General features: G+C 41.1%; 1 protein-coding gene across 1 annotated transcript in view; it reads left to right on the forward strand.

The window, feature by feature from the left end:
* Positions 1-25,809, forward strand: part of LOC133964810 (eukaryotic translation initiation factor 3 subunit H) — a 57,152-nt gene extending 31,343 nt beyond the window's left edge. Inside the window, exons 4-8 of the mRNA XM_062399052.1 lie at positions 5,296-5,395; positions 12,209-12,358; positions 19,543-19,663; positions 24,938-25,070; positions 25,471-25,809. Coding sequence (XP_062255036.1) covers positions 5,296-5,395; positions 12,209-12,358; positions 19,543-19,663; positions 24,938-25,070; positions 25,471-25,565 — 599 coding nt within the window. The 3' untranslated portion in view covers positions 25,566-25,809. The remainder of the gene's footprint in view (positions 1-5,295; positions 5,396-12,208; positions 12,359-19,542; positions 19,664-24,937; positions 25,071-25,470) is intronic.
* The last annotated feature ends 380 nt before the right edge of the window (positions 25,810-26,189 follow it).

A 26,189-nucleotide genomic window follows, 5' to 3' on the forward strand; every position in this document is an offset into this window, starting at 1 on the left:
ATAAAGTTTGAATGTGCAACAGTTGAGCACTTGACAATGCTCACTCATCTGTGGTGCCTCCACAGCTGCTGGTTACAGCTCTGGTGTCACGATTGTCTGCTCAGGAGGGATTTGCTAGCTCATGTCCTCCATTAAGGGCAAAAGGGCATGCAATAGGTCATGCTGACAGTATATTTTGAATCTGAAACAGGTCATTACAGGTCCAATACGAAATGTCTCCCAACGTTGGAACAAATGTTAGATTTTGGATAAAAAGTCAAATCTTTAAGTTTTAGCACAAATCAAATTGATCAAGTTATTGCATAACACAGTGATGTCACAGCGAAGTTGACATTTGACCTTTTGGATATTAAATAAACATCACTTGATAATTGTATCCAGTTTGACATTTGTCAAATTCTGTCATATGCAGATTACAATATCATGAGGAAAAAATGTTGTGAGGTCACTATGACCTTTGATGAGCAAATTGTAATTTGTTCGTCAGAAATTGCAACCAGGTGTTCCTGAGATAAAGGACAAATGAACGGATGGATGTACAGACGACATAAAAACAAGATGTCTGGCACAGCTGTTGCCAGTGCAGAGCCATAATAATTTTAATTGAAATAAATAAAGTGCCACTACTGTATAAGAACGCATTCAAAATAGATTCTGGAACTGTTAAAGTAGTTGAAATGGTTTAACGGTGAAAGCTAAATAAAGTCAGTGGTCAAATTAACCGTAAGCCCATGCTCATTAAGTGTGTTTGAGTAACTAATACAGGTCCAGCCGTGTTGGTTTCAGTTGTTGCCAATCTCTTGCTTTCACTACCAGGAAACCTTTTATTGACGGTGTAATTTGATTTTTAATACATAACACAGCAAACAATTATCTTGGGGATAATACAATTCTTACCTAGCTGCGGCTAGGGGACAAAGCACTCTCGTCACTTTATCAGAGTCGAGTCAATGGCCCTTGAACAATGAAATCACATTTGCTACATACTAAAATAAGCCCCTCCTTTCACAGAGGCAGAATGCGTGTTGTCTTCAGGCTTAGATTTGGTCACCTTCAATCTGAATGAGGACCCCTTTGAAGTCTCACAACAGAATTACATCAGGCCTCTGCTCAGTCTCCAAGTCTGTTTCTCGCAGACCACTGTTGTCTGCAACAGATACCTATACTGTATCTGTTGCAGACAGTAGTATGGTTGTGAAAACCATTTGTCTCAGCCGAGGACACAGGAATCTCCAGCGAATACACATTTGATTATGTCACATTACATTACATGTCATTTAGCTGATGCTTTTGTGACTTACATTTTAAGTACACTCAACATATATGATGGGCCATTTTAGGGGTTCAGTATCTTTGCCAAAGACACTTAGGCATGCAGATGGGAAAGAGTGGGATTCGAACCAGCAACCCTCTTGTTGCAGAACACCCACTCTATCCCCTAGGCCACACTCTCCCCTTTGTCTCAGTATTACAAAGTGTAAACCACACAGAAACACATGTTGTAATAATATTCTCTATCTATACTTGTCATTCTTTCATTAAACTTATCTAAATACAAAATGTGCCTTGACAACGGTTAAAGGAATAATAATGCACAGAGCAGATCCGCAGCCACATTGAGTCGATTATAACAGTTTATAATTTTATATTCATTTAGGTTTCAGCAATAATTAGACAATCAAATCGAGTAAACAGTCTCTTTATTCAATGTGGATCCAAGAATTGGCCTGTTTCTGAGCAGTGTTAAGATATTCTACCCTGGTTCACATTCAGAGTCTGAGCAATAAATCAGTCTGACAGATGTAGGAAACTATTAGTTGATGTAACCACAAAATGTCTAAACAAACAATTTCATCTAAATCAAACAATGTTTTATCCTCATGGTTGGTTTTGATTTACTTTGACAGATACATTCGAATGACATCAAGTACATTTCAAGTGGGCTGAAATGCTTGAAGAATATAGAAGATATATTATTTTTGTAGAGATCGAATACAGGAACCTGTGTAAAAACAGGGCAGCAGGGTTCATGGCTGGTGAGGGGGCAGTAGGGCATATGTTCTCGTCAAACACCACAAAGAGGTATTCCATCCTAGTTAATCTTTGTAAAGTAACCTAGTAAAATGCCACAGTACGTTGCAGAGCCTATGTCTGCCTGCCACCCTCCCGAGGCCAGCAGCACAGGAAGCAGTGACGAGGGGAATATAGACGGGACTAACAAGGTTGCTGCTAGCAACTTACATGGCACTTATGGAAGCTGCGTGCCTGCTTCCCACTAAAAGCCTTTAAGAGCTTCTATTAATTGCTGCAAAGTAACTGCCATCCCAGATGGTGCTTTCTTTCAAATGACAGCAAATGAAAACCTGTCACTATAAAGCGGTGTGCTTTTAACTCCTTGGTGTCAACGTAAATGATAATTCATTACCACACTCACTTGTCATTTGGATCATAGACAGTAGTACACTGCACAGAAAGGACCTCTATCTGTGCAGTGTACAGGTTGTACAACGAAAGACATTTGTTCCTGGCCACCGAGAGAGCTCTGCTGGCTTTAAAGTTGCAGTGTGTAGAATTCAGTGACATCTAGTGGTGAAGTAGCATTCTGCAGATGAATGCCCCTCACCTCACCCTCCCCTTCCAAACATGACAGAGAACTGGTGGCAGCCTTCACTTGTAATAAAAAATTCAAAAGGAGTGTAGTTTTGTCCAAATGAGCTTGTGTAAGAATACAGCAAGTGAATGTCTGGAAAACTCACAGCGAGCGAATGAGTGTGTTGCAATTCTACAACGCTATGGACACTTGGGGAAGTATACGGATACATCTGGATGAAAAAGAGGTGTCATACATGTTTAAGGCATCAAAAAGAGTTGCTGAATTTATTTTGCGCAAACTTTATAAGACAAATCTTGCCTCATGCATGCTCTACCAAGGTGCCACTGCTCACTTATATGTTTTAGATCTCCTGCTGTGTTCTATGTGGAAGGCAAACAAAAATAAGTTCATTTCTGAAATCATGAGCCACGATGTGTTATCGACTCACAACTGCAGTTGTAATTTCGAAAAAATAATTTAATTCATACGTCTGCTGCTCTGTCTCTATTCTTTCCCCCAAATCATTTCAGAGTGGTCATGTTCTCTGATACAAATCCATGAAAGACAAAGATACATTTTAACCAACCAACATATGAACCCCTCTGATCTAGTCCTGCAGGCCACTCGGGCAGTTACTCACTCTGCCCTTTCTCATTCAAAACGAGGTCTCCTGTTAATGTCAATCAATAATGTAGCGCTTAATGGATCAAAGCACCTCAAAGGAATTTACATTATCTCTGTTTAAAGTCAACGGGAAAGAAAATTGATTTCTTTTTTTGTTTTCTTCATCATTAGCTCACTGGTCATTTTATGCCAGCGCATTAATCAAAATGATGGCCAACTGGCAAGTTAATGGCATCCGTCCAGTGAAAGCTTAAAATACGAGCACGTTGTTAAACCAATTGGTTTAATATCTTTACCATGACAACAGTTTTCTTTCCGGAGGTGAAGAGGGATGGACAAAGTGCTGACCTGCAAACAGCTCAATGCACCTTCAATTCAGGAACATGTATAGCCCCTAAAGCACAGACCGCATTAGAGGCACAGTGTTAACATTGGGGAGGAGATTTTTCCCATCAGGAGCCATTTCAATTTTTATCTTTTGTGGGTCATACTGAATTACACTACTCAAGAAAATTAAGGGAACACTTTAATCACACATAGGATCTCAATGAACACAATATTCATGTTCTAAATCTTCACTGATGTACATGTAAATTCATTGAGAACAAAATAATGGATTCAAAATCACAGTGAAAATTTGAAATTACAAGCTGTTCCAACTTCACATTACAACTCTTAAGGTTGTTCAATAGTGTGCATGGCCACCACTGGCCTGTATGCAGTCCCAACATTGTCTGGGCATGATCCCAATGAGACGGCGGATGGTGTCCTGGGGGATCACTTTCCAGACCTGGATCAAGGCATCTGTGAGCTCCTTGAAAGTCTATGGCACTACTTGGTTGCGACAGATACACCAGACGTTCTCGGATTCAGAGCTGGGGAACATGAGGGTCAGTCAATGGCATCCATGAACTGTTCACACACATAAGGCCCCGCATTGTCCTGCACGATGAGGAACCAATAGTGACACATCAAACTCAGCAATGAGTACATAACTGGGCAGATCCGTCATCTGCTGCAAAAGACAGTCAAGTGAAAACTGGAGGTAACATCTTTTAGTATTTTAGGTTTAAGCAGCTCTATGGCAGCACCCATTCTCCTCCTGAAGGATGTCTCAAAATCAACTATTTCTCATTCAATTTCTGCTTGGGTGATTCCATACTCCTGTTTGTAAATAACATGGCACTGAATATTCGATTGATCGTTTGATTATCTAAGCTAATGTCATTTTTTTTTAAAGCAAATCAATCACAGCTTCTAAAAGTGAATGAAAAAATTTGAGTTTCCTTCAGATGTAAAACAACATCAATTATTAACCCTTTGCTGCACAGGATCTGATCATTTTGGAATAAATTTCTTATTTAATTTAATTCCTCATATATATCTGAGATGGTTTAAAGAGACTCTTAGGAGCTCAGGCCAGATCATGTTTTACTCATCAGGCTTCTTACAGATGTAGGAGGGTTGTCTCAATCAAATGTAACTAAAACCAAGCAGTCTCAATAGGAATTGGCTATCAATTCTCCGTAATTATTATAAATTATTTTATTGGCCAAGTACATGTGTTATCCTTTGTCCTCTTCTACTTAACTCGAGTCTCTCAAAATCAGTGAATAGATTTAAAAAAAAAAGAGAGAGCTGTTTGGCATCACACAGACCAGTTGGTCCTCCACTCCATTCTTTCCAGCTCAGATGTGTTACCATGTGCAGAAATGAATGTCTTCCATCCTTAAAATGGATAATTATTATGGTTAAATAAGAAATCCATCAAATGCAAGATCTGAAAAATTATTTGATTGTAGTTCCTCTCTTGCCTGCGTCTTTTTAATTTGTAAATTGCTTGAAAATATGAAATTGACAATAAGCAACATATGAGTGCTTTTAATAAGGACGTATGCATTCTAAATCAGTTAATACATTTTCATTTTGCCTTACATTACATTACATGTCATTTGGCAGACAACCATAGATGTTCACATTGAACTTATGGCTTGTTGTTGTTTTTGAATTAAAAGATTCGGATTAAAAGTCAGTTTCAAATAATTTGATGAACTCATTTTTCTCTCCTCTCATTCTAGACCCCATAAAGACGGCTCAAGGCTCCCTGTCCCTCAAGGCTTACAGGCTCACCCCAAAACTGATGGAGATCTGCAAAGAGAAAGATTTTACACCTGAGGGGTGAGTAGCTCATCAAGTAGCACGCGCACACATGCGACACTATGTGGATGAGTTTTACGATCACATTCACACTGAAGCGCAGATGCTCTCATAATTTGAGCGTATGTATTAACGCAGCGGCTCATACTACTCACATGAATATTTATTGGGGGGGATATTTTGACTCTGCTTATTCAATGGATGCAAATGCAGACTTGTGCATTCACATGTGGCTGCAGTCTGAGATGGATGCTGATGATTTTTCAGCTCGTCCTTGCCCGTCAAACAAAATGTACAATGTTTACGCTTTTTCTGACCCCAAGGCTTAGTGTAATTGCTTTTAAATTGCAGCTAAAAATGAATGTTATGAGGGGAACTATTTTCCAGGCTGTTCAGGGAAGTCCAACTGCACAAGCTAGCGCAGGCATAAAAACACGCATGATAAAAAAAACCCAGACCCATTGCCAAATGTATGTTGAACATACATTTGGCAAATTGCGTTTGCCAAATGAAAATTCTGACATATTTTGTATCCAATAAAAAGAAGTATTTGCGGGGAGAAGGGAGCCTTAAGATCTGCATCAGTTTTATTTCACTTCCCCATTTCCTCTGTATTTCTCCACCTGTATGTCTTTATTACGAACCACTCTGTTATTGACCTAGTGTGTTTGGCCCAGAGTCAGAATCCTTCTGATTTCTGCAGCTTTTCATTAGTCCCCATGATTTATTATGGCCCCAATCTGTAGCTATCAGTGTTCCGAATAAGTCCATGATTGAAAGAGGGCAGCTCAGGTAAGGAAAGGGCAATATCACCTAGGGCTGCAACTAACGATTATTTTAATAATCGATTAATCGGTCGATTATTTTTTCGATTAATCGATGAATCGGATAAAAATAGAAACATTTGTAATTGCCGCATCTTTATTAAAAAACTGAACATTACTTTCTGAACATAAAAACAGAACATAAATTCACAGTAGAATGAAGTGAAAAGTGAAAAAATAACAGGTTATTGCTTCAACGTCCCTGAGCTATTAAGTCATATTAAATAATAATAAAATGGAACACAAAATAAAATGCAGTGTATGATATACATTTTTATATGTATATATAAATACAAAAAATGAAAAGGCTACTTTCTTTTATAAAGTGAACAAACTGAGGTTTTCTGTTAGAACAATAAATAAATTATAAAAAATAAAGAAAAATGCAAACAACCAATCTGTCCACACTGTATTTGTTCGAACATTAACATTAACATTGACATTAACACGGTCTTGCTTGGTGCTCTAACCAACACACAAACTCACTGTTCAGTTAACCGTTTTAGGCATGAACTTTGCATTGCAATGCAAAAATGTAAGCATGTCTACATGCTCCTGGCTAAGGCTGGCTCTCTTCTTTGAAGCTATGTTGCCTGCGGCAGAGAACAGCCGCTCTGATGGTGTTGAGGTGCCAGGGATACACAAGTAGGACTTGGCTAGCCTGGCCATTATCGGATATTTGTCCATGTTGTTTTTCCACCACTGCAATGGGTTTTCTTCCTTTGAAAGTTTCTTTTCTTCAAAGTATCTGAGAACTTCTTCCCGTACTTTTGTGTTGACATCATCATCTCCGCTTGATCCATCCCCTTCTTCACTGCTGGAACCAAGGAGTGAATCAAGTAGTGTGGTAGGAGTTGTTGATGCAGAAGCTGTATCGGAGGAAGTGTCGGGCTGCTGCAAATTCCTCTCCATCTCTCCAAGCGCCAGTCTTTGCACTTTGTTTTGAACACAAAGGATTTCTTCAGGGGAAAGAAACTTCAGTTTCCTAAACCTTGGGTCAAATGCTGGTGCAAGAATCACTGTGTTTGCTGCTGTGTCTGAAAAGGTAGTCTCCCTTTTCCATCGCTCCTGGAGCTGATTGGTAGCAGTGACTTGAAAAGCCTGCAACGGGCCCGACTCGTAGGCAGCACTCTCGGTGGACTTCAATAGCCCCTTCACAAGTGGAGGTATTACAGATATTGTAGTGTATTTCTCTGCACTCATGAACACAGTGGCACATTCAAAAGGCTTTAGGGCTTTTAAAAGTTCTTCTAGCAGGATCCACTGTTCTGGTTTCAAATCAAGGTACCGTTTTCCTTTCTGTGTGACAGAGATGTCAGACAGTGTTGCTGTTACAGGCCATCTTTGCTCAATCAGTCGACTGACCATATAAAAGGTGCTGTTCCATCTTGTGCTTACATCTTGAACAAGGCTGTGCTCAGGTGTGGCCATCTGTTGTTGTTTTGCTCGTAGCTTACCGCTGGCTAGCTCACTTTTTTAAAAATGTTCCACGAGACATCTTGCAGCCCCAACAGCCTTTTCAATGCTCGGATGCTTTAACGCAGCATTGATCACAAGTTGCAAGGTATGACCAGTGCAACGCACAGAGGACCACCCATTCTTCTCCTCCAGGATGCGTGCCGCAGCCACAACATTGGCACCATTATCATGGACTACGGCAATGATGTTGCTAGGAGGGATTTCAAACCTGGCTACAACTTCTTCCAACCATTCGGCGATGTTGGATCCAGTATGTCTGTCCTGCAGTGGCATGGTAGTGAGGCAGATTGACTTCATTTCCCAATCGTCTGTGATGTAGTGACAAGTAACACCGAGGTAGGCCTCAATGGCTACACTTGTCCAAACATCAGTGGTGAGAGCAAATTTGCTGTTGTTGCCGTTGTTCAAAGCAGTCTTCACTGCATTGATTGTCTGCTCATATTTTCTCTCCATAAGCCTAGTGAAATGGGTCCTTGAGGGAAGAGTGTAACCAGGATAGAAGGTGTGAATCATCGTCCTGAAGCCGTCATCTTCAACCATTGACAGAGGCCTCATGTCAGTGACTAGCATGTTAAGGACGCTATCTGTCAAGACAGATGCTTGCTGTGGTGTACATGATGTTCTTCCAATCAGGAAGCCACTCATTGTTGGTTGTTTTTTTCTGCAATGACAAAGTTAATATTATTAAGTTTGTAAAACAAATAAAATGAATATGCCTCATTGTTTTAGTTATTAATACTGTTATGTTGAGGCCAGTAAGTAACCCAAAGATCAATTACAGACAATACACATTTTTATAATAATGATTTATTTATTTTATTTATTTACACTCATGGAGGTTTAAGTAAAATGTAGTATGTAAGTTTATTATGTAAGTAAGATCGTTTTTAGTAATTTACAGATTAAGCTGTAAGTGCTTTAAAAAAATAAAATAAAGTAACAGACACACACACACACAGACACACACAAGCAGTCGGTCACTGAGAGGCTGCTCCACGAGAACGCTCTCTGCTTTCACTGTGTCTGTCTGAGCGACTGCGCGAGGCGGAGCTACGGATCGGTGCGCTATCTGGGAGCGCGCGCACACACACTGGATAACGAATACATTAACACACCAAACGAGAGAGAGTAGATGTTGCATGTTCTTACTTGAAAACGGAATAAATGTGAGCTTTTGTATTGACTTACCCTGCTGTCGAGCCCCCTTCCTCGTCATGGATGACTCCGACATGTTTTCTTTTGAGGTGTTGCATCATTACCGTGGTGCTTCCGTGCCACGCCATTTCGCTTTTGCAAAGATTGCAACAAACACACTTTTTAGTTTTATGCAGTGTGAAGTGCTCCCACACTTTGGATGATTTCGGTCGAACCCCCTCCGCCATCTTTTATGTCCAAAATTAAAAGCAGTGGTCGCAAACACTAAAGCGCTTGTAGGCTCACTGTGGGTGCGCATGAAGCATGTACCTGCCGGCGTCAGTAAACAGTTCTGCGCATACGAGTGACGTATTAATCGCGCGACTCAACGAATCGATGACTTAAATCGTTGGCAACGCTTTTAGTAATCGATTTTTATCGATTTTATTGATTCGTTGTTGCAGCCCTAATATCACCCCATAACAACTATCTTGTCTATCTGCTTCTTTTCAGAGAGACTGGAAATCTGAATATCAGTAATGTGTCCTTTTTACCAAAGAAGCAAAAGTTCAAAAGTGTTAAATTTTTTCCCACACAACAGTGTTTGCTAAAAGCAGTCCCTTTCATGTCGGTGTATTTGATGTTACGTAAGCTTGCATATATTGTGCACCTTTTTGAAATGAAAGGCAGGGACAGATGAGTGCTGAATAGACCAATCCCTTTGAACTGCTTTCCAAGTCTGCTGGACTATGGATGCAGTGGTCAATAGACTCCACTTCAGCACACAATCTAAAGTGTCAAATTAGTCAGCCTGCGGAGTCAACCTTTGACTTTGTCCAGCGGGGACCGACTTGGAAAGAGCATGGCATTAAGTGTGTGCTACGTCCAGTAGGGTTGAGTAATTTGTCCTGCCTGCAGTGTGCTGTCCTTCCATTTCCTCATAGACACCTTTTTATATCACTCTGTGGGTATTTGAAAAGGTCATATGTAGGAAATGTTTTAAAGCACTCCAGATGGATAATTGTGCCAATATGTACAACAAACAGTATTCATAACATTATAGATTTTTCTTATAGACTGCTGTTATCCATACTGATTATTGTCCTCCCCACTCAGAGCCTGAGGCAGGGTTGTCCACTTCCGTTGCCTTTAAGTCTCATCTTAAAGTTTGCCCAATGTGATGCTCTACTCTGAATACAAAACCGCATTTATCAAAATTACCGTGGCAGAATCAAATGATGCTCCACAACGCTATTTATCACACAGGCAAGCACGGTATAAACATCTGTTCCTGGTACAGTGCACATGGTGGATTAATGCAGCAGGCGTATTGATCCCAAAACGAGCACAGCACGCCGAACAAGCATTAGACATATACAGATATTAGTTTGTAGCTCATGCACTGTGCACAAGTGACAGACTGAACCAAGGCAGTCAGTCAATGCTATCGGATTTATGTGAGACATTAAGCAAAGTTTGAAGTTCCATTTTGTGTTAACAAGCCCATGTCAGAGAAAAGGCCAGGCAGAGAGAGATGCAGCTTTAAGATCCTGAGGAACAAGAAGAGGTGGTTAAAGACGCTCAGCGCTCTGCACACTTATCAGCACGGCCCATAAAAAATGTAATTTATGCTACTGAGTCGAACATGGCTTGGGGTAAGCGATATGCACATCCTATCGTATCGCACCATTCTTCGATATCAAATGCAATATGCATAACGTTATGATTCATGTTTTCTTTTAGACGGCCGAGACTCAGTTTACCTCAAAGTACAACATTAGTGGCAACAGCGAAATACTTGTGTTGTAATGAGAAACAACTGCCAGAGTAGAGAAGCTGTTGACCTCACCCACTCACTGTTTACTAAAAAAATATTCAGATTGGTCATGAATCGGCTACGAACTGGGTTTTAATTGGAATGAGTTTTGTTTGTTACTGACTAACAATCCCCACTGATTTCACAAATTTAATCTCAATGCATAAACACAAATGGTTTTCTCATTACGCCGTTACACTATTGTTGTTTTCAGACATTAACGCCAGTATGTACATACAGCGGGGCTGGGTTTTTCTCTGGAGTTTGCATTTCTCACCTAAAGAGAGATTCTCCAGTTGGATGCATTAACAATGACACTACAATTTGTGTATTCTGCTACAGATATTAGGGCTGAACGATTTGGGGAAATAATCTAATTGCGATTTGTTTCCCCCAAAATTGCGATTGCGATTTAATATGCGATTTTTTTCTCCCAAAAAAAACATAATGAACAAGCAACAAGAAAAACAAATCAGTGTGCATTTAAGTCATTTTAAGTATAAACACAAGGATTGCACTTTCTTTTTTTATTGTAGGTGTCTTACTGCTCCCAAGTCAGTAACATTTCCAGTGTTGGGAAGTTTGAAAACGTATTCCGTTACAGAATACATGCCCAACCAATTTGAGTAACGTATTCTGAATACTTGGATTACTTCCACATTGAATTAATTTTGATAAGTGTTGGAAAGCGGCTTTGTTATAGTCAGTGGAGCAGAAGCAGTTTAAGCTCTGTGTCCGCGGATGCGGCGGGCCAGCTGGATGCGCTGGAAGGGCAGCTTGCGGATCAGCAGCACGTAGATTCCTGTTCATGTCCGGGTGGTCGTGCAGCGGTACGGAGGCGCCGGGCCTCAGCAGGAAAACCCCCGTGCTGAACACCTCAGTCTCGCAGATGTGCATGTATGTGACCGGGGGGCTCTGGAGCCCCGCCGCCCCGGAGCACGGCTTGCTTTTCCGCGGAGTGATTTTCAGGTCCGCCGCCCGCACCGCGGTCAGCAGCAGCATGAGCTTGATCTGTGAGTCACGTCGGCCAAAGACTTTAGAACCCTGTAGGGGATGCAGGCTTGCTTCGCTATCTTCTGGATCAGAGGAGTTTTGTGGTCCCGCGGCACTCTTGCTGCGGGTGAGGACAGCAGCCCAGAGCCCTACTCTCTTTCGCACGTTTTAATCGCGCACGCTGCGATTAGAAAATCGCGTTTTATCAAATCGCGATTTTATCGCAAATGCAATTAATCGTTCAGCCCTAACAGATATCACTTTTTGTGATACCCTCTTGATATCTTTGTCTGTTCTTTCTATGTGTCTGCTTTTTCATCCTGAGATATTTGTATTACTTTTGTTATTTTAAGTTTTATAAACTTAATCAACACAGCCACTGAGGATCTTCTGCTTCCAATGTTTCAATGTTGGAAGCAGAAGATCCTGGAAGCAAAAACTTCCAATGTTTGAGCCACTTCCAATGCGTTCAGTCTCATTGGAAGTGGCTCAAACAACATGTCTACATCCCCAGTGTGATGGTTATTGTGTCATAAATTGCTGTGAATTCTGACCACCTTCTCCTCTTTCCTGTCCCTCACTCTCCAGCTTGAAGAAGGCCAACATCGGCTTCGAGCATATGTTCGAGGAGGTACCCATCATCATCAAGAATTCCCACCTCATCAATGTAATGTTGTGGGAGCTCGAGGAAAAGTCCACGGTTGCAGACAAGCACGAACTGCTCAACCTCTCAAGCAGGTCAGACTTAACACACGCAGCCATTTACCATGAGGGCCTAAGGCTAGACTCTCCGGTTGTAAAAAAAAACATGGAGAGAATATAGGCACATTTGACATCAGGATTAACAATTCCACACAGGTTTTCCTCAAGGGATCAACATTTACAAGGTGCTTCTGCATGGGCTTGTGGGGAATTGTGTGCGTTTATCAACATCTGTCCTCTGTAAAAGCCTCTGACCTTCAATCCGGCCTGTAAATTTTTCTAATCTTACTTGACATTGCGGGGAACACGTAGGGGATCTAACATATCACTGCTTTGGATGCTCGGGGGGATTTGGTTCTCTCTCGATTTTGTTTGTACGCATAGACGTTAATTCCATATAATTTTTTTTTGTTTCAATGCTCCTTTGAAAATCATGCAAAAATCTAATGTTTTATTGAAGTTTATTAGATTCTGATTGGAGAAAGCTTTTTCAAGTTAATGATTAAACCTTCTGCCTCATGGTGTTTGTAGGCGCAAGATCCAACATGAAAAAATTATCAGTGTCATCAGTCTCTGTGCAAAATCATTCTACAGTCACATCCAGGAAATAGAGGTTATTGATGGAAGTTATAACCCCCTCCCCCAACAATCTGACACCAAGCAAAGTGTCACATTAATATGATTCATTTGCTCTTGGTATACCAATAGAATTGTGAATTCATAGCTACAGAAGAATGCAGTAAGTTCTTGAAAGTATCTTAAAAGTTTTCTTCAAGTGCATCATGGTATCGCTTAAAACCTACAGGCTGCTTTCACAGACATGAGTTAAAGCTACTTCTAAATTAAATTGAATTGACATTAGAGAACTCCTGGGCATTAATCCGTGTCTTCTGCTCTGTTCCAAACTGTACAAGATTGGAGGAAATAATACGAGGTCTATAGATGTATTCTTGCTTCCTGTTGCCCACCATACATGGCTTCACTGCTGTTTCCAAATACTTATTAGGAAGGCTGTTTTATCTTTTTGTTGTCCTCACGCAAATCACATGAAAAGACAAATGCGAAAGTTAATTTATCTGAATAAGAATTGTTTAATCGCCAGCGCTCACACCTATTAAATACAAATAAAATAACTGCATAAGTTTAGTGATTTACATGTTCCTTCATTACAATGAAAACAGCCCAGATCAGATCCATAAATCGAACACTCAGCTGACAATTCGCATGCAGACGGGTTCTGATTTGATGGACCAGCGATGTCCTATAAGCTGAAGTACTCTGAGGAGAGAACACATCGGGCTGAGTAACATAAACTACACACTCTGTTTGTTGTAATGAAGAAAACATGTCACCCAGTGCAGCGTTATGGTTCTTTTATCTGTTTTTTATAGTTATCTGAGGAGTTATATGGTACATAGGCATAAGCTATATAAGGCTGCACAAATGCTGACTTATTAGCAGAATAAATTCTCTGTTGGTTTTGGTCTTTTCATGGGATTTGTTGATAATAATAAAAAGTATAAAAATAAAACCAGCCTTATTCTATAAACCGTATTTCAACCACCTGAGACAGCAGTACCAGGTTGGTGGGAGAACACAGTACCTGGACTCCCGTGTGTGTCATGTAGATTTAGTTGAGGAGCCACAAACATGATGAGGTCCTAAGTAGCTAGCACCTTATTCATGTCAAGTCACAATTACATCATTAACAACACATTTTTCATTCCACCACTTAAGTTGAGGGGCCAGTCATGTATAACCGTAAAGTCGAGAGAAGCACATGTTAAAATGATCCCTACAGTTCTTGGATGTCAGCAAAAATTGTGGGCTATATTCTGTCACTGATCAATTTGTGGGTTTGTCCTTTTACCTGCGGGCTATCATGAACACATAAACACGCTCAATAAAAAAGCAAACATCAAAATGATGGCTTGATCATAGGATGTTATTGTAGCAGGTCACAAATGGAAGAATGTATAATCATGTTAATATTTTTAAGAGGTTAGTGCATGAATTCATGATAATTCATGTACCCATTCTCTGAGGTGTACCACAGAGGGGGTGTTTTAATGCATGGTAATACCTGTCAAATGCACAATATAGTTAAACCAAACTAACAGGTATTTATTGCTTGGCTCAAATCTGCACACAGTTGAGTTTGAGTTCCTTTTCATTTGAGACAACTTATTGATTTCTGGAGCTCACTGTTGTGCCTCTAGGTCACTATTGGATGTTTGATTGAGATATACAGTCTAAAAAAAAAGGTACAGTAAATGCCACATATAAATGTCAAAGCATATTTATTCCTAAAGCTCTCCGAAAGCAGGACCTGCCATCAAACTTTGTCTTCCATTACTAATGAGCGCAATATGAGCAAGCATCACCCCACCATATCCTCTCACAGCCTCTTTAAGTCTTGCTTTTAGATCCCAGAGGCCTCAGCATCAGTCTCGGGAGAATTTATCAGCAATCATTTATGGAGATAAACCGCTGCAAGTGGAGCAACAGCTGTGAAGCTGCTAATCAAAAAGCCTCCCAGGGGCAGGTGGGAGAAATTAGCACAATAACGACTCGCAGTGCTGATTCACACTCTGTTAGCACACAAAATGCACCGCGCTTAGTTGTACACTGCAGCGGAACCCATCAGGAGTTGTTGATTCTCATCGTCTGTGTCCTTTAACACAAGTAAGCCATCAAGTAAATGAATTGTTCCACAGCTCTGTAGAAGGCAGACACGTGGCCAGCCAAGCTTCGCACCCGCAGTCCTTTTTCGTACAAATTGTCAAATAGACTGAAGGAGAATGCCTCGCTTTTCTTTCATATCGCTCCATTTTGAAGACGACCACTCAGAGGTTCAAACAAAGCATCAGAAATGACGCGAAATGGAGAAGAGGCAGCCCAGCCCTCCCCGTAGGTTTGTCGGGATGACTGCCGATGGGATGTCTGGCAAGATGAAATTGTTTCCTGAAGTTGTCAGATTGCTACGCAGCTCTGTCCTCGTGTTGGATTGTAGCGTCCGTCTCTCTACATCTTCTGCTGACAGCCCCACCCTTTTCTCCTCATTTCCACTCCTTCACAAAGTAAACGATAATGGGTTTTATTTAATGTTTTTTTTCCCTTTTGTCTCATTTTCCAATCTGCAGCCCCATTTGTCAATGTCATCTATGTCTCAGGCTGAGTGAATGCAGTTTCACTCTGGCAAACAGGGTTGTTCTTACCACAGATGATGATGTTGATCGTGGTGATGGATTGCACGAATGGAAATTCATTTACGTAGCTCTTACCCCCAAACAGGCTTGAAATGGCTCTTTGTTACACAGTAGACAATATAAGTGCCATCACAAAGCGCTTTTAGTGTAGGCCAATCTTACATGGTTTTTATGGGTGATCCGTTCAGGATGTTTGCGGCCGATCACCAATCACTGGGTCTATGTTCCTGTTTTGGGTGATGTAAGTAACCACTTATAATCCGATTACGCGACACGCACTTTAATTTTCTCAAGCCGTTTGCAAAGATGAAATGCGTTACGTTTGAACCTACCATAACACTACTGAGCACTCACAAGGACTCGTTAAGAATTAGTTGTAGTCAGCGTTTCACAAACTTTATGAAGTTTAAACGAGCAAAATCACGCATCACAGAAAAGCAAATGGTGATCACACAGCGTGCTTCATGTGCTAGTCAGGTTGTCTCATTTGAAAGCCTTTTTTTGTATCATATAGCATTTATTTAACTTAATCAACATTGTATAAAATCAAGGAATGGGAAAGTATCAAATTCATTGGCAAAAGTGTATTATTGACTGGTCAACAGCTGCTTAACTTGAGCTTAACTTTTCTGTGGAATCAATAAATCGCTGCGTATGTGCAACTCAACAGAGATGAGAAGAGAGATGCCTCACTCGCTCTCTAGTTCCACCATCAGTTCCTGGAATAAAACAAAAAGGTTAAAATACAAAAGTATTTACCGAAAATAAATAAATGAGTGAGCATCTCGATTCCATCTCATCTCTGTTGAGAGTTGCATTTCCTAAGTGACAGCTGTTGGTTTTGCCTCATCTGATAGGTGTTTATAGAGACCGCTGATCAAACTAATTAGAGGGAATGACAACCAGTGGCCAATCAATCGGAGCACCTGTAGTCTCTAACCATCTTCACAGTTCTCCTCATAGTCAACTGTAAATTATTCACAAAACCTCATAATTACTCATTGTTGTGCTGTATATCTACAAATAAATAGTCAAACTATTAGAAACTGGCTGTCTGTACTGAAATGTACGAAAATAGAAAGATATGTAAACATAGCTTCATGCTCTGTACAGATATGATATATTCAATAAGGGAGAAGTTGATCAAGAGCAGGCACAGAGAACAGACTTTACTCCGGCTGCAGCGAGAGAGGGAATGAGACAAGAGGGAAGAAGAGAGGAGAAATAACCGTAAAAAAGGGTCACAAAGGAGGTGGTGACAGAAATGATACTGTGAATAATATACTCTCGGGAAAAATGACCCCTGACAGACAAAATGTATTCAGTGAGACGGTGCTTTTGATCACCGGGCATAATATTCCTGTCTATGATGATTATTTTCCTTAATGGAATAGTTACAACTGTGCTCTGGGCTATTCAGTCGCATCAAATTTATATGATATGAATATGTGTGAAAATGTAGTATAAAAATATAATGTGTTTTATGAATAATTAATTTTATATTTTGCCAAGACAATAGTGTACACCAGTGCTGGGACAATGTTCGATTTTCAATGTCTTTAAAACCTTACACTGCTGAAGAAGTTGGTCTGTGTTGGGCCTCAGTCCATCAGTGAAAAAGGCTCCATCACTGAAAACAGTCATTGTAAGAAGGGAAGTCACTTCCTTGGCAGCTTTGTTGAACAACTCCCCTCTGAACTTTCAATTTACTGAATGCCGGCCTATTTTTGCTTGCACATCAATACCGATTTAGAAGTTGTCCTCTACTGTCCTCTGTGAATATGAGCATGTCGGGCCAAGCACACATAAAGTATGGGCAACCATTGAACCCAGCGTTGAAATGGAATTGGTGATCGTAGGAACTCCCTCGATAGACTTTGATTTCTAATTCAGGATTGATCTGAAGGTTCACTGACCCCTCTGAATAATTAAACTCTGAGGAGTTGATCGTCGGACACTGTGCAGTCTGGAATAGATTATTCAGTATCTATTTTTTTTTTCAACCAGGTGTAACTGGTAGTCCCATCTTTCACTGTTAGGGAAATACTTAACCCCTTTGAAGTGTGTTTATCACACACAAATTTGTGATGAAGTGGATGAAGAATTTCTAAATATTGTATTCTTCAATCAACATTGCATTCTCAATTCAATTATGGTAGCTCAAAATATGAGATAGAGGTCAAATGGATTCATATAACCTTTTATTACCATGTGGCAAGGACTCATACACAAGCCCTTCAAAATCACAATGTACTGCAAAAGATAGTATGAACCCGATAATAAAATAAAACACAAGATAAATGACTTGATGTATACAGACGGATGACTAATAATAACCCATCTGTAAATAACTGACAGATGTTTTCAAGGATCCTGCTCTAATGATTTATGTTGCATATATTATAAATGTACACCACACAAAGTGCAGAAGTCAGAACTAACAGACGTTTGATGTTAGATTATAAATTGATTTCGTCTGTCACTCATGTTGCAGTTTGTGTATAATATGATACCACAACAATTCCCCTTTAACTTAACTTTCAAATTCACCTTCGTAGCACCAAATATACTGAATTCATAACTATATTGTAGTAAGTTTTATGAGTTTATTGTTCAAACATTACTTTTTTATTATTGTGCCACCCCTAGAGCCTGTACAAAGTTGTTTACTCATTGTTATAATTGACTCAGGATTCTGTTGCGAGATGAAGTCTATAGAGCTACTGTGACAGAGCGAAGCAATTTAACTAAAGTCATGTTTGTTATGTCGGAAAAGTAGCCTTAGAATTGTTAGATACAAAAATTGGCAACAAAGGAAACCTGCACAGATTAAAAAGGTATATTTGAGTAAGAGTTCAATTCTGGGTTCATTGGATCTAGTTTCTCAGATATACCAAAGAGGTGGTTATCCTTTGTATTAATACACCACAAAGAAAGGGATTCCCAATCAATAGTTTCAAGGTAACAGCTGTGAAGACCGTGACAGTTTTTTTTAAAAGTCTCAACAAGATGTGTTTTTGTTCCAACAGAAGATGGAGCGTGTGAGGAGCCAGGGGAGCGAGAGAGAAATATTGATTTTATGAAATTGGTAATTGAAAAATCTCACAGCAGAGAGGACAGTAACTGAAATCACCCAAACCTCTCTCCACTCTGCCTCCACATAATCACAGAGACAATAAAACACACACAAAACAGTTCTGTCAGAGCGAGTGCACACACAGTCCTAACATACACAGGGCTGGCATTCCTTGCGGGTACAATTGTCATTTAAATAAACAAGTCAGAATCGGTTTTCCCATAGTTACGTGCTGCATTGTGTTGCACGCACACATTCATAAATAAGACAATATCATGTAATTCCACAGAGGAAAGTAGAAGAGGAAAAAGACTTGAAGTAGAGCACTGCAGCCTGGCCAAGGTTGAAGTTAAGGCAGTAGTGAGATATTCTGTTAAAAACAGGGCTCATGGGACGAGAGAGAAGAGGATGTTGTCAGCATTGTCAGCACAGCAGTGTTGAGTTGTGTGTGTGTATGGGGGGGGTATGAGGGACTTGAGCATAGACATAGCACAGGGACAAGGGGAATGGTCCAGGGGTCTGAGTACAGTCAAACCCCAGGAGAAAGATTTCATGTCGGATCTCTGTCAGGACACATAAGAGCCACACTGGAAGATGGTGAACTGGTAGATTCGGTCTCACTAGATGGCAGACACTGCATGTTCAGTCCCATCCAATGTGGATGCAGCATTCTTAGACTGCAACGTCTGACCACAGGCTTTTGTATGTACACATGGCACTAAGCTTTCTTGGTATCTCAGCCCCCCCCCCCCGCAAACAAACCAACCAACACACAGAGCTAAAACTATAATCTTCTGGGTGGAGGTTATTAGTGTGTGTGGTATCGGGATGTCCAGGAACGAGGGTGAATAAAAATGATGTACGTCATTGCTGATGACACCTGCTGATGGCTGTACAAAAATGTGCGAATGACATACTGACATTTTTCTTTCTAGCAATCACTTGGAGAAGAGCCTTCAGCTTCTGATGGACAGAGTCGATGACATGAGCCAAGACATTGTCAAATTTAACACCTACAGCCGCAACCTGAGTAAGCAACAGCAGCAGAAACACCAGGTAACTCTAACGCATTCACACACAAACACACACTCACCAATGCGCACACACCATCTACACACACAGTCAGCAAGAAGCAGCAGCAGCCAAGGCACACACAGCCACAAACTCGGCAGGAAAACAGCAGTTATATTTCTCTCAGACATGGACCCAACTAGTTGTAGCCGTAATACCAGTAGGCAAGAAGCACCAAGCAGCGTGCCCGCGCACACACACACACACACACACACACACACACACTCTCACACCCACTCATATACACACACCTCCCCCACCAGGCACCAACTTAAAATCCGCAGGGGTATCTAAAGAAAACAGCAAAGTGTAACGATATATAAACATTTATTGTGTCTGTTAAAACAATGTATACTCACATTGATGAATGTGGATATTCCATAGATATCTCACTCTGTCATCTGAAGACAGGAAATGCATCAGTCAGTAACGCACAACATTTTAGATGATCAAATGACCATTACGAATGCAAATGATTGTGATTTGAATAACAAATAAACTGGACATAAGGAACCAAATTAGGCAGGGTCCAATTTATATTCAGTCTGGTTTGGTTCAATTGTGGAGCTTCAGGTTTCCGCTCTGTGAATCGGATCTCTCTGGAGACCACTAATCTGGGCAGCAGGCTGGCTTTTAACTTGCTTAATTAATATACCATAAAAAGCACTGATTATAGAAGAACTGCCAGAAAATACAGTCGCACAAATGTTGCCTGATCCTTTTTTATAATCGAACTATTCATTTCAAACAGAAAATGTCCACCACCACCACGAGTACTGCTAACTTCCAGCACAGACGTTTGTAAAAGTACTTTTCTTCTGTTTTGAGCAGACACTAATGAGACGAGAATGACTAATGTTAACCTTCAAATATCTGTCATAGTGTTATCAGCCTCCACCTCACTGCAACTGCTGACACGTGCCCATTGCAGATCAGCATCACTCGAAGTTCAACACCCCTCGCCTCCACGTGTTGCATTACTTTTCCTGTCAGGAAATATTCATTTTTTATCACCATGGGGGTTACCTACATGTCATTTGTTTATCCTTCTATATAGAAAATGTAGTGCAGAGGTCGATTAGATCATGCGTCAAGAGCCTTGGTCAAGGTCAAGGTCATCTCCTTATACTTTTTGCACAAAGGAGCAGATGATACAAATAAACATTAAGCTGGTGTTCATAAATTGAGTTTCTTCTATTTTCATCAGTTGGTTAAACTTTAAAAAAAATATAAATATTATCTGTACCAGCCAGACGCATCACAACACCAGACTTTATTTGAAAGCTGCAGCACATTGGAAGACACAGATTGTGTGTGTGCGTGTGCGTGCGCGTGTGTGTGCGCGCGCGTGCGAAGACTCGAGACACATTCACCTCCTACAAGCACAAACTGAGCCAGAAGCAGCAAAAACACCAGAGCATAGAAACATAATCACTCCAAGATGAAGAGTTGGCCACGAACCATCTGCAACTCCAACCACGGCCTGATGCATTGTAAACATCCAGCCTCTCTTGCATGCACAGAGTAACAAACAGGAAAATGGAAGTAACGAGGCACAATGTGACACCTCGCATGCACGTTCGAACATTATTCTGTTGTTATTCTCATCCAGTGGAAATTAGGAAACACCTGAAGCATTGATGTTGGTCCGGGCTGAATCCTCGTCATCATCCCGGCCAACAGCAAGTTCACACACATTAAATACACTCATAACAAACATACCTCTGCAACCACAGGTTGTCCCTGTAGGTACACAAGACGTTCACAACCTGGGCTGCAAAGAAACACCCACCAGCAGGCCAATCACCCACACTGAAGCCCTCATGATCCATCATCCTCCACTACCGACCTTCTCATCATCCCCCCCAGCCTTAACCCCGACACACGCACACATACACACACTCATGTCATACACAATATAGCGCAGACCCTTTAATGGTGCCTACTTTTCCCCTTGTTTCACACTATAATCTACACCGAACAAACAGTGCACCCAGAGAAAAGCAGAGTGAGCCTCTATTGCACCTTTCAGACATCTACAGTTCCTGCTCCGTCTAATCTTGTGCTATTGACCCTGCTGCTTCCCAGACCAAGGAACCGTATGAGTCCTCATAGAAAGTTGGAAAAATCGCGGAGTGCTGGGGCGACTCCATTTTTCATTTACAGCTCTCTCAATTTGGTAAATAGCAAGTTCCCTGGCACAATATGTGATCTTAGTTCCCTGTAATTGATGTGTCGCTACCCTTTACTTATTCATTATCTAAGCAAGAAAGACTTAGCAGGAGATTAGGTACGGAGCAATGTGATAATCTTATGAGCCCAGGAGCCATGATTCATAGTTAATGGTACAATTATATGATTCAGCTATGGGACGTTATCATGTATTTTTCAGATTTCATATAAAACAAGAAAATAAAGACATTAAGGATATTGCAAATTATGGCTACAATTTATGGTTGTCGAACTCCTCTAGCTCACACATCACAAATGCTAGGGTGCCAAAAGGCATGAGGGAAGCAGAAACAAAGAGTATTAAGGTTTAATGGTCTGACATAAAGGTGTTCGCTTTGGACCTGATCCAAAACAAGCCAGAGTAAAACGTATCCCAACCTTACCAATAAATAAAATCTACACAATCTTAAAGAAGACTCAAGGACAGATGGAACAGATTGGTTGATCTCAATGGGCTACAGTACAATCAGCAACCTGATGCACTTACAGTATAAAGAATGAAGAATTGTAAAAGACCATGACTACTCAGTATTGATGGGTCAGACGGCACCTGTCTTCAAATTCATTTTGATCCCAACCACATTGTAAAGTTTCATGATTGTATCTTTCATGTTTCGGGTGTGGCTGTGACGGCTTTTCCAGTTCAGCAGGGGGCTTTATCGACAAAAACATGACTTCATCATAGACTTACTAGTATCTCCCACTGTGCAAACCTCTACATGAAATAACTAAGAACGCAAAGCCAATACCTCCTACAGAGGAACAGCACCAAGCCACTGGTTTAAATATGTGGATGATGCTTGGGTCAAAATTAAAACCCAGGAAGTGCTAACCTTAAAGGAACTCAAAATCATTTACGGCAGAAACATCAATTTCACATCACAGGATGTCAGGATGTCTTGTCTTCTTGGACTGAAAACCCACACACACTGACCAGTACCTACTCTCTGACTCCAAACACCCACTGGAACACCAGCTAGGAGTTATAACCCTTCAACACCGAGCTGATAATGTGCCTTCAAGTGCCCAGGCCCAAGAGTAAACTTGGAGGATTGCACTAAAGGCTTGTGGAAAACCCTAGCTGGACCTTTCTAAAAATACCTGCACTATCTAGGAAGAACACCAACACTAGAGGTGCTAAAGTAAAGAATAAACCCAACACTGTCATATGTCTGAGTAGCAGTGTTCCTGAGATGCACTGGATGAACCTCAAGCACCAGCTAATGACCTCCCAGAAATGAACTCAGACTGTTGTTACATAGGCAAAGAGCCAACAGCCAAGTGACATCATTCGCGTTTATAATGACCCCACATATGTTGATACCACTTGTTCCTATCACACATCATCCGTACACGGCCGGCACATCCCTCAGGGGCAGTTTGAGGTTCAGTATTGTGCCCCAGGACAGATGGACAGACAGAAAATCATGTTCTCACTAATCAGTTACCCCCTGTGAATCAAATTCAAAAAATGTAATGGTCATTTCACAGCATACTTTTTTGCACATACGGTACAGATTACCATATATATATATATTTTTTTTTTCCTCCTCCAGAATTCACAAAGTGGCTGACACGTGTAGCAATAAAACAAGACCCTACTCTACCTAATTAGTCTGAGAACACGTTGTACCCACACTGAGTACACGTTTTACACACGCTCGCCTGACTCTGATCCCAGCTCGTTTATCAGTTCCTCAGAACACAGTAGTCCTCTAGACTAGATAACAAAATGGGAGTTGTTAGCAAAAACAATAAAGTCAAACAGAGCACAGTACCAGGAACCCAGCAGCCCCTGCATGGAGCCTGGTGGTCCCAGAAACATGCTGTGAAACGGGCCGTGGAAAGCCTGTGAATGTAAGAAATCCCGCTGCAGTGCGAGAGAACTGTGACGATGATCTGGACAGGATTATTTTCCATCAAGACAACAACTTCAAACATAAAGCTGAAACTAAGCAGGAGTCTAGCCCTCAATCAGACTCAGACCTTGTGGCAGGACTTTAACGCTGCTGTTCCCTCAGTCTCCATCCAACTTGACATGAGCCTGAGTAGAGTGTAAAGAGTAACTGGGGAAAAAGCAGCATATGTTTTATATTTGTACTTGATTTGAGTTTATTATTTATTTCATGTTCTGGGGGGTTTGCGCCTATATTTCTTCATTTAAGGTGCCCAATGAAAACTGCTGTGTGTATCTACAAAGTGCTTTCAGTTATACATCAGTATTTTGAATATGCGCAGTCATGCTTTGATGCATCGGCAGGAAAAGAACACCCTGGATGGAGGAGTAATGATTCATTAGAACAAATATTTAAAAAATGTTCACATGTTTCTGTCAGCGTTAGTCACCCGTACAGATGCAATGTGGGATGTTTGCTTCAAAGTACTAAAGGTGCTCCCACGCCAGTTTTCCTCCTCCTCCCCCCTCCGCCGCTCCGAGTCATTCTCTCCTCCATCTTGCCAAATTAACAAGGCTTTTAGGTTCTCCAGAGACCTGGCACCTCACTGATTTACCGACTATCAGTCCTCCACCAATCACTCCATCCCTGTCAACACTTACAACCCCTCTTTCTCTCTCTATCATATCATCATCATCAATGGTTCCTGTACATCTCACTTCGTTCTTGTTACTGTTGCCATTGTCTCTCTCCTTTCTTTTCCTTTTTTCTTCTTTGTACTATTCACTGCCACTCTGCATCATTCTAACTGTTTTTCTCTCCTGCAATGTACATTGCCTTTTCTTTTTCCCATTTCTCTTACTTCATACCTCTTTACTCACGTTTACTCCTACTCCTCACCTTCCCGCTGTCAGCTTCACCCTTTCTTTTCCCTTCAGATTCTCATCATGTTTTTTCTTGCCTCCATGCGCCCATTTTTCCTCTTGGCTCTCTCTGAACATTTTCTTTTACCATCCATTCTCATTCCACAACCCTTCTCTTGATGCCATTAATGTTTGTTTTTCTCTTGCCTCCTGTGCCCCCCTCCACTAACGCCACCTCTCTTCCTGTGCTCGTCTCTCCCCCCCCCCAGTACGTCCAGAGGCGGCAGCAGGAGAACGTCCAGCGACAGACCAGAGGCGAGCCCCCGCTGCCTGAGGAGGACATCACCAAAATGTTCAAGCCTCCCCAGGCTCCACCACGCATGGACACTCTGCTTATTGCAGGTACGCACAAACACACAACTTCCACACACAGACAGAACTCATCATATCCACCAAAGAATCCCCCCTTCCTCCAAACTCCATCAGACGCCTCTGCACTCCTCACAGGAGCGCAGGTTCTGTTTTGTAATTATCTATGCCATTATCTTGAAATTACATTAATTTGAAGTTTATCGACTCAATCTCCAAGTCGACCGCCCTGTTCCCTGCTGCTTTGCGCTGTTTAACTCTCCTCCCCCTTCTGACAACGTTCTGATCCTTCCGTTCACTCAATTCCCCACTTATTTGATGTTCCCCCCCCCCCAATCTCTCCCGCCTCCACCTGTTTGTCTGCATTTGTCGTATATTTCTGTGGGTGTGTTTGTGTGTGGGTTCATGGATTCACGTGGCTATTTTCCAACAGGGCAAATTAACAACTACTGCCAGAACGTCAAGGAATTCACCTCCCAGAACCTCGGGAAGCTGTTCATGGCAGAGGCTCTCCAAGGCCACAACTAGAAGAGACGACAGGGGGGAGGAAACTGCAAGAGGGGGAGAAGCAAGTGCACAGTGGAGGGAGGTAGTAAAGGAAGAAAGGAAAGATAATAGAGATGCAAAACCACGTCTGCAACAACCGGAGGAACACTGCTCTGTTTGTTTTCTAAGGATTTATTCTTTGTTTTTATGCCTAACTACATCTTGGATACAAACTTATCTTTGAACATCACTTGATTTTGAATTGAATAAAAGACTTTCGTCTCTATATCGCTCAGGTTTCTTGTATTTTTTTGCAAATAAACAGTACTATGGTTTCGATGGTAACTGCAGCCCGACGCTGTGGGCCCTGACATTCTTTGGTTTACTCACCAAATTGACTTGTTGTATTTGTTATAATGTGTTTGTAATAATAATTCTAAAATAGATCTTACACATGTTATAATATAGTTATACACTAGAATAACACTAGTGACCTATTATCAGTGGATTTGTTCACATAGAGGGAACAATGATTTCTTTGTAAACATATCGGCAACAGAAGTATCAGTGAAGTTAGGCGTTGAGTCATATGCCAGCTATGTGACTGCCTCCACTGTCTCGCTGCACTAAACAGACTTTTAATTGCATTTGTATCTGTCTATCTTG

This window comes from Platichthys flesus, chromosome 11 (genome assembly GCF_949316205.1).
Source record: "Platichthys flesus chromosome 11, fPlaFle2.1, whole genome shotgun sequence".
Classification (NCBI taxonomy): domain Eukaryota; kingdom Metazoa; phylum Chordata; class Actinopteri; order Pleuronectiformes; family Pleuronectidae; genus Platichthys; species Platichthys flesus.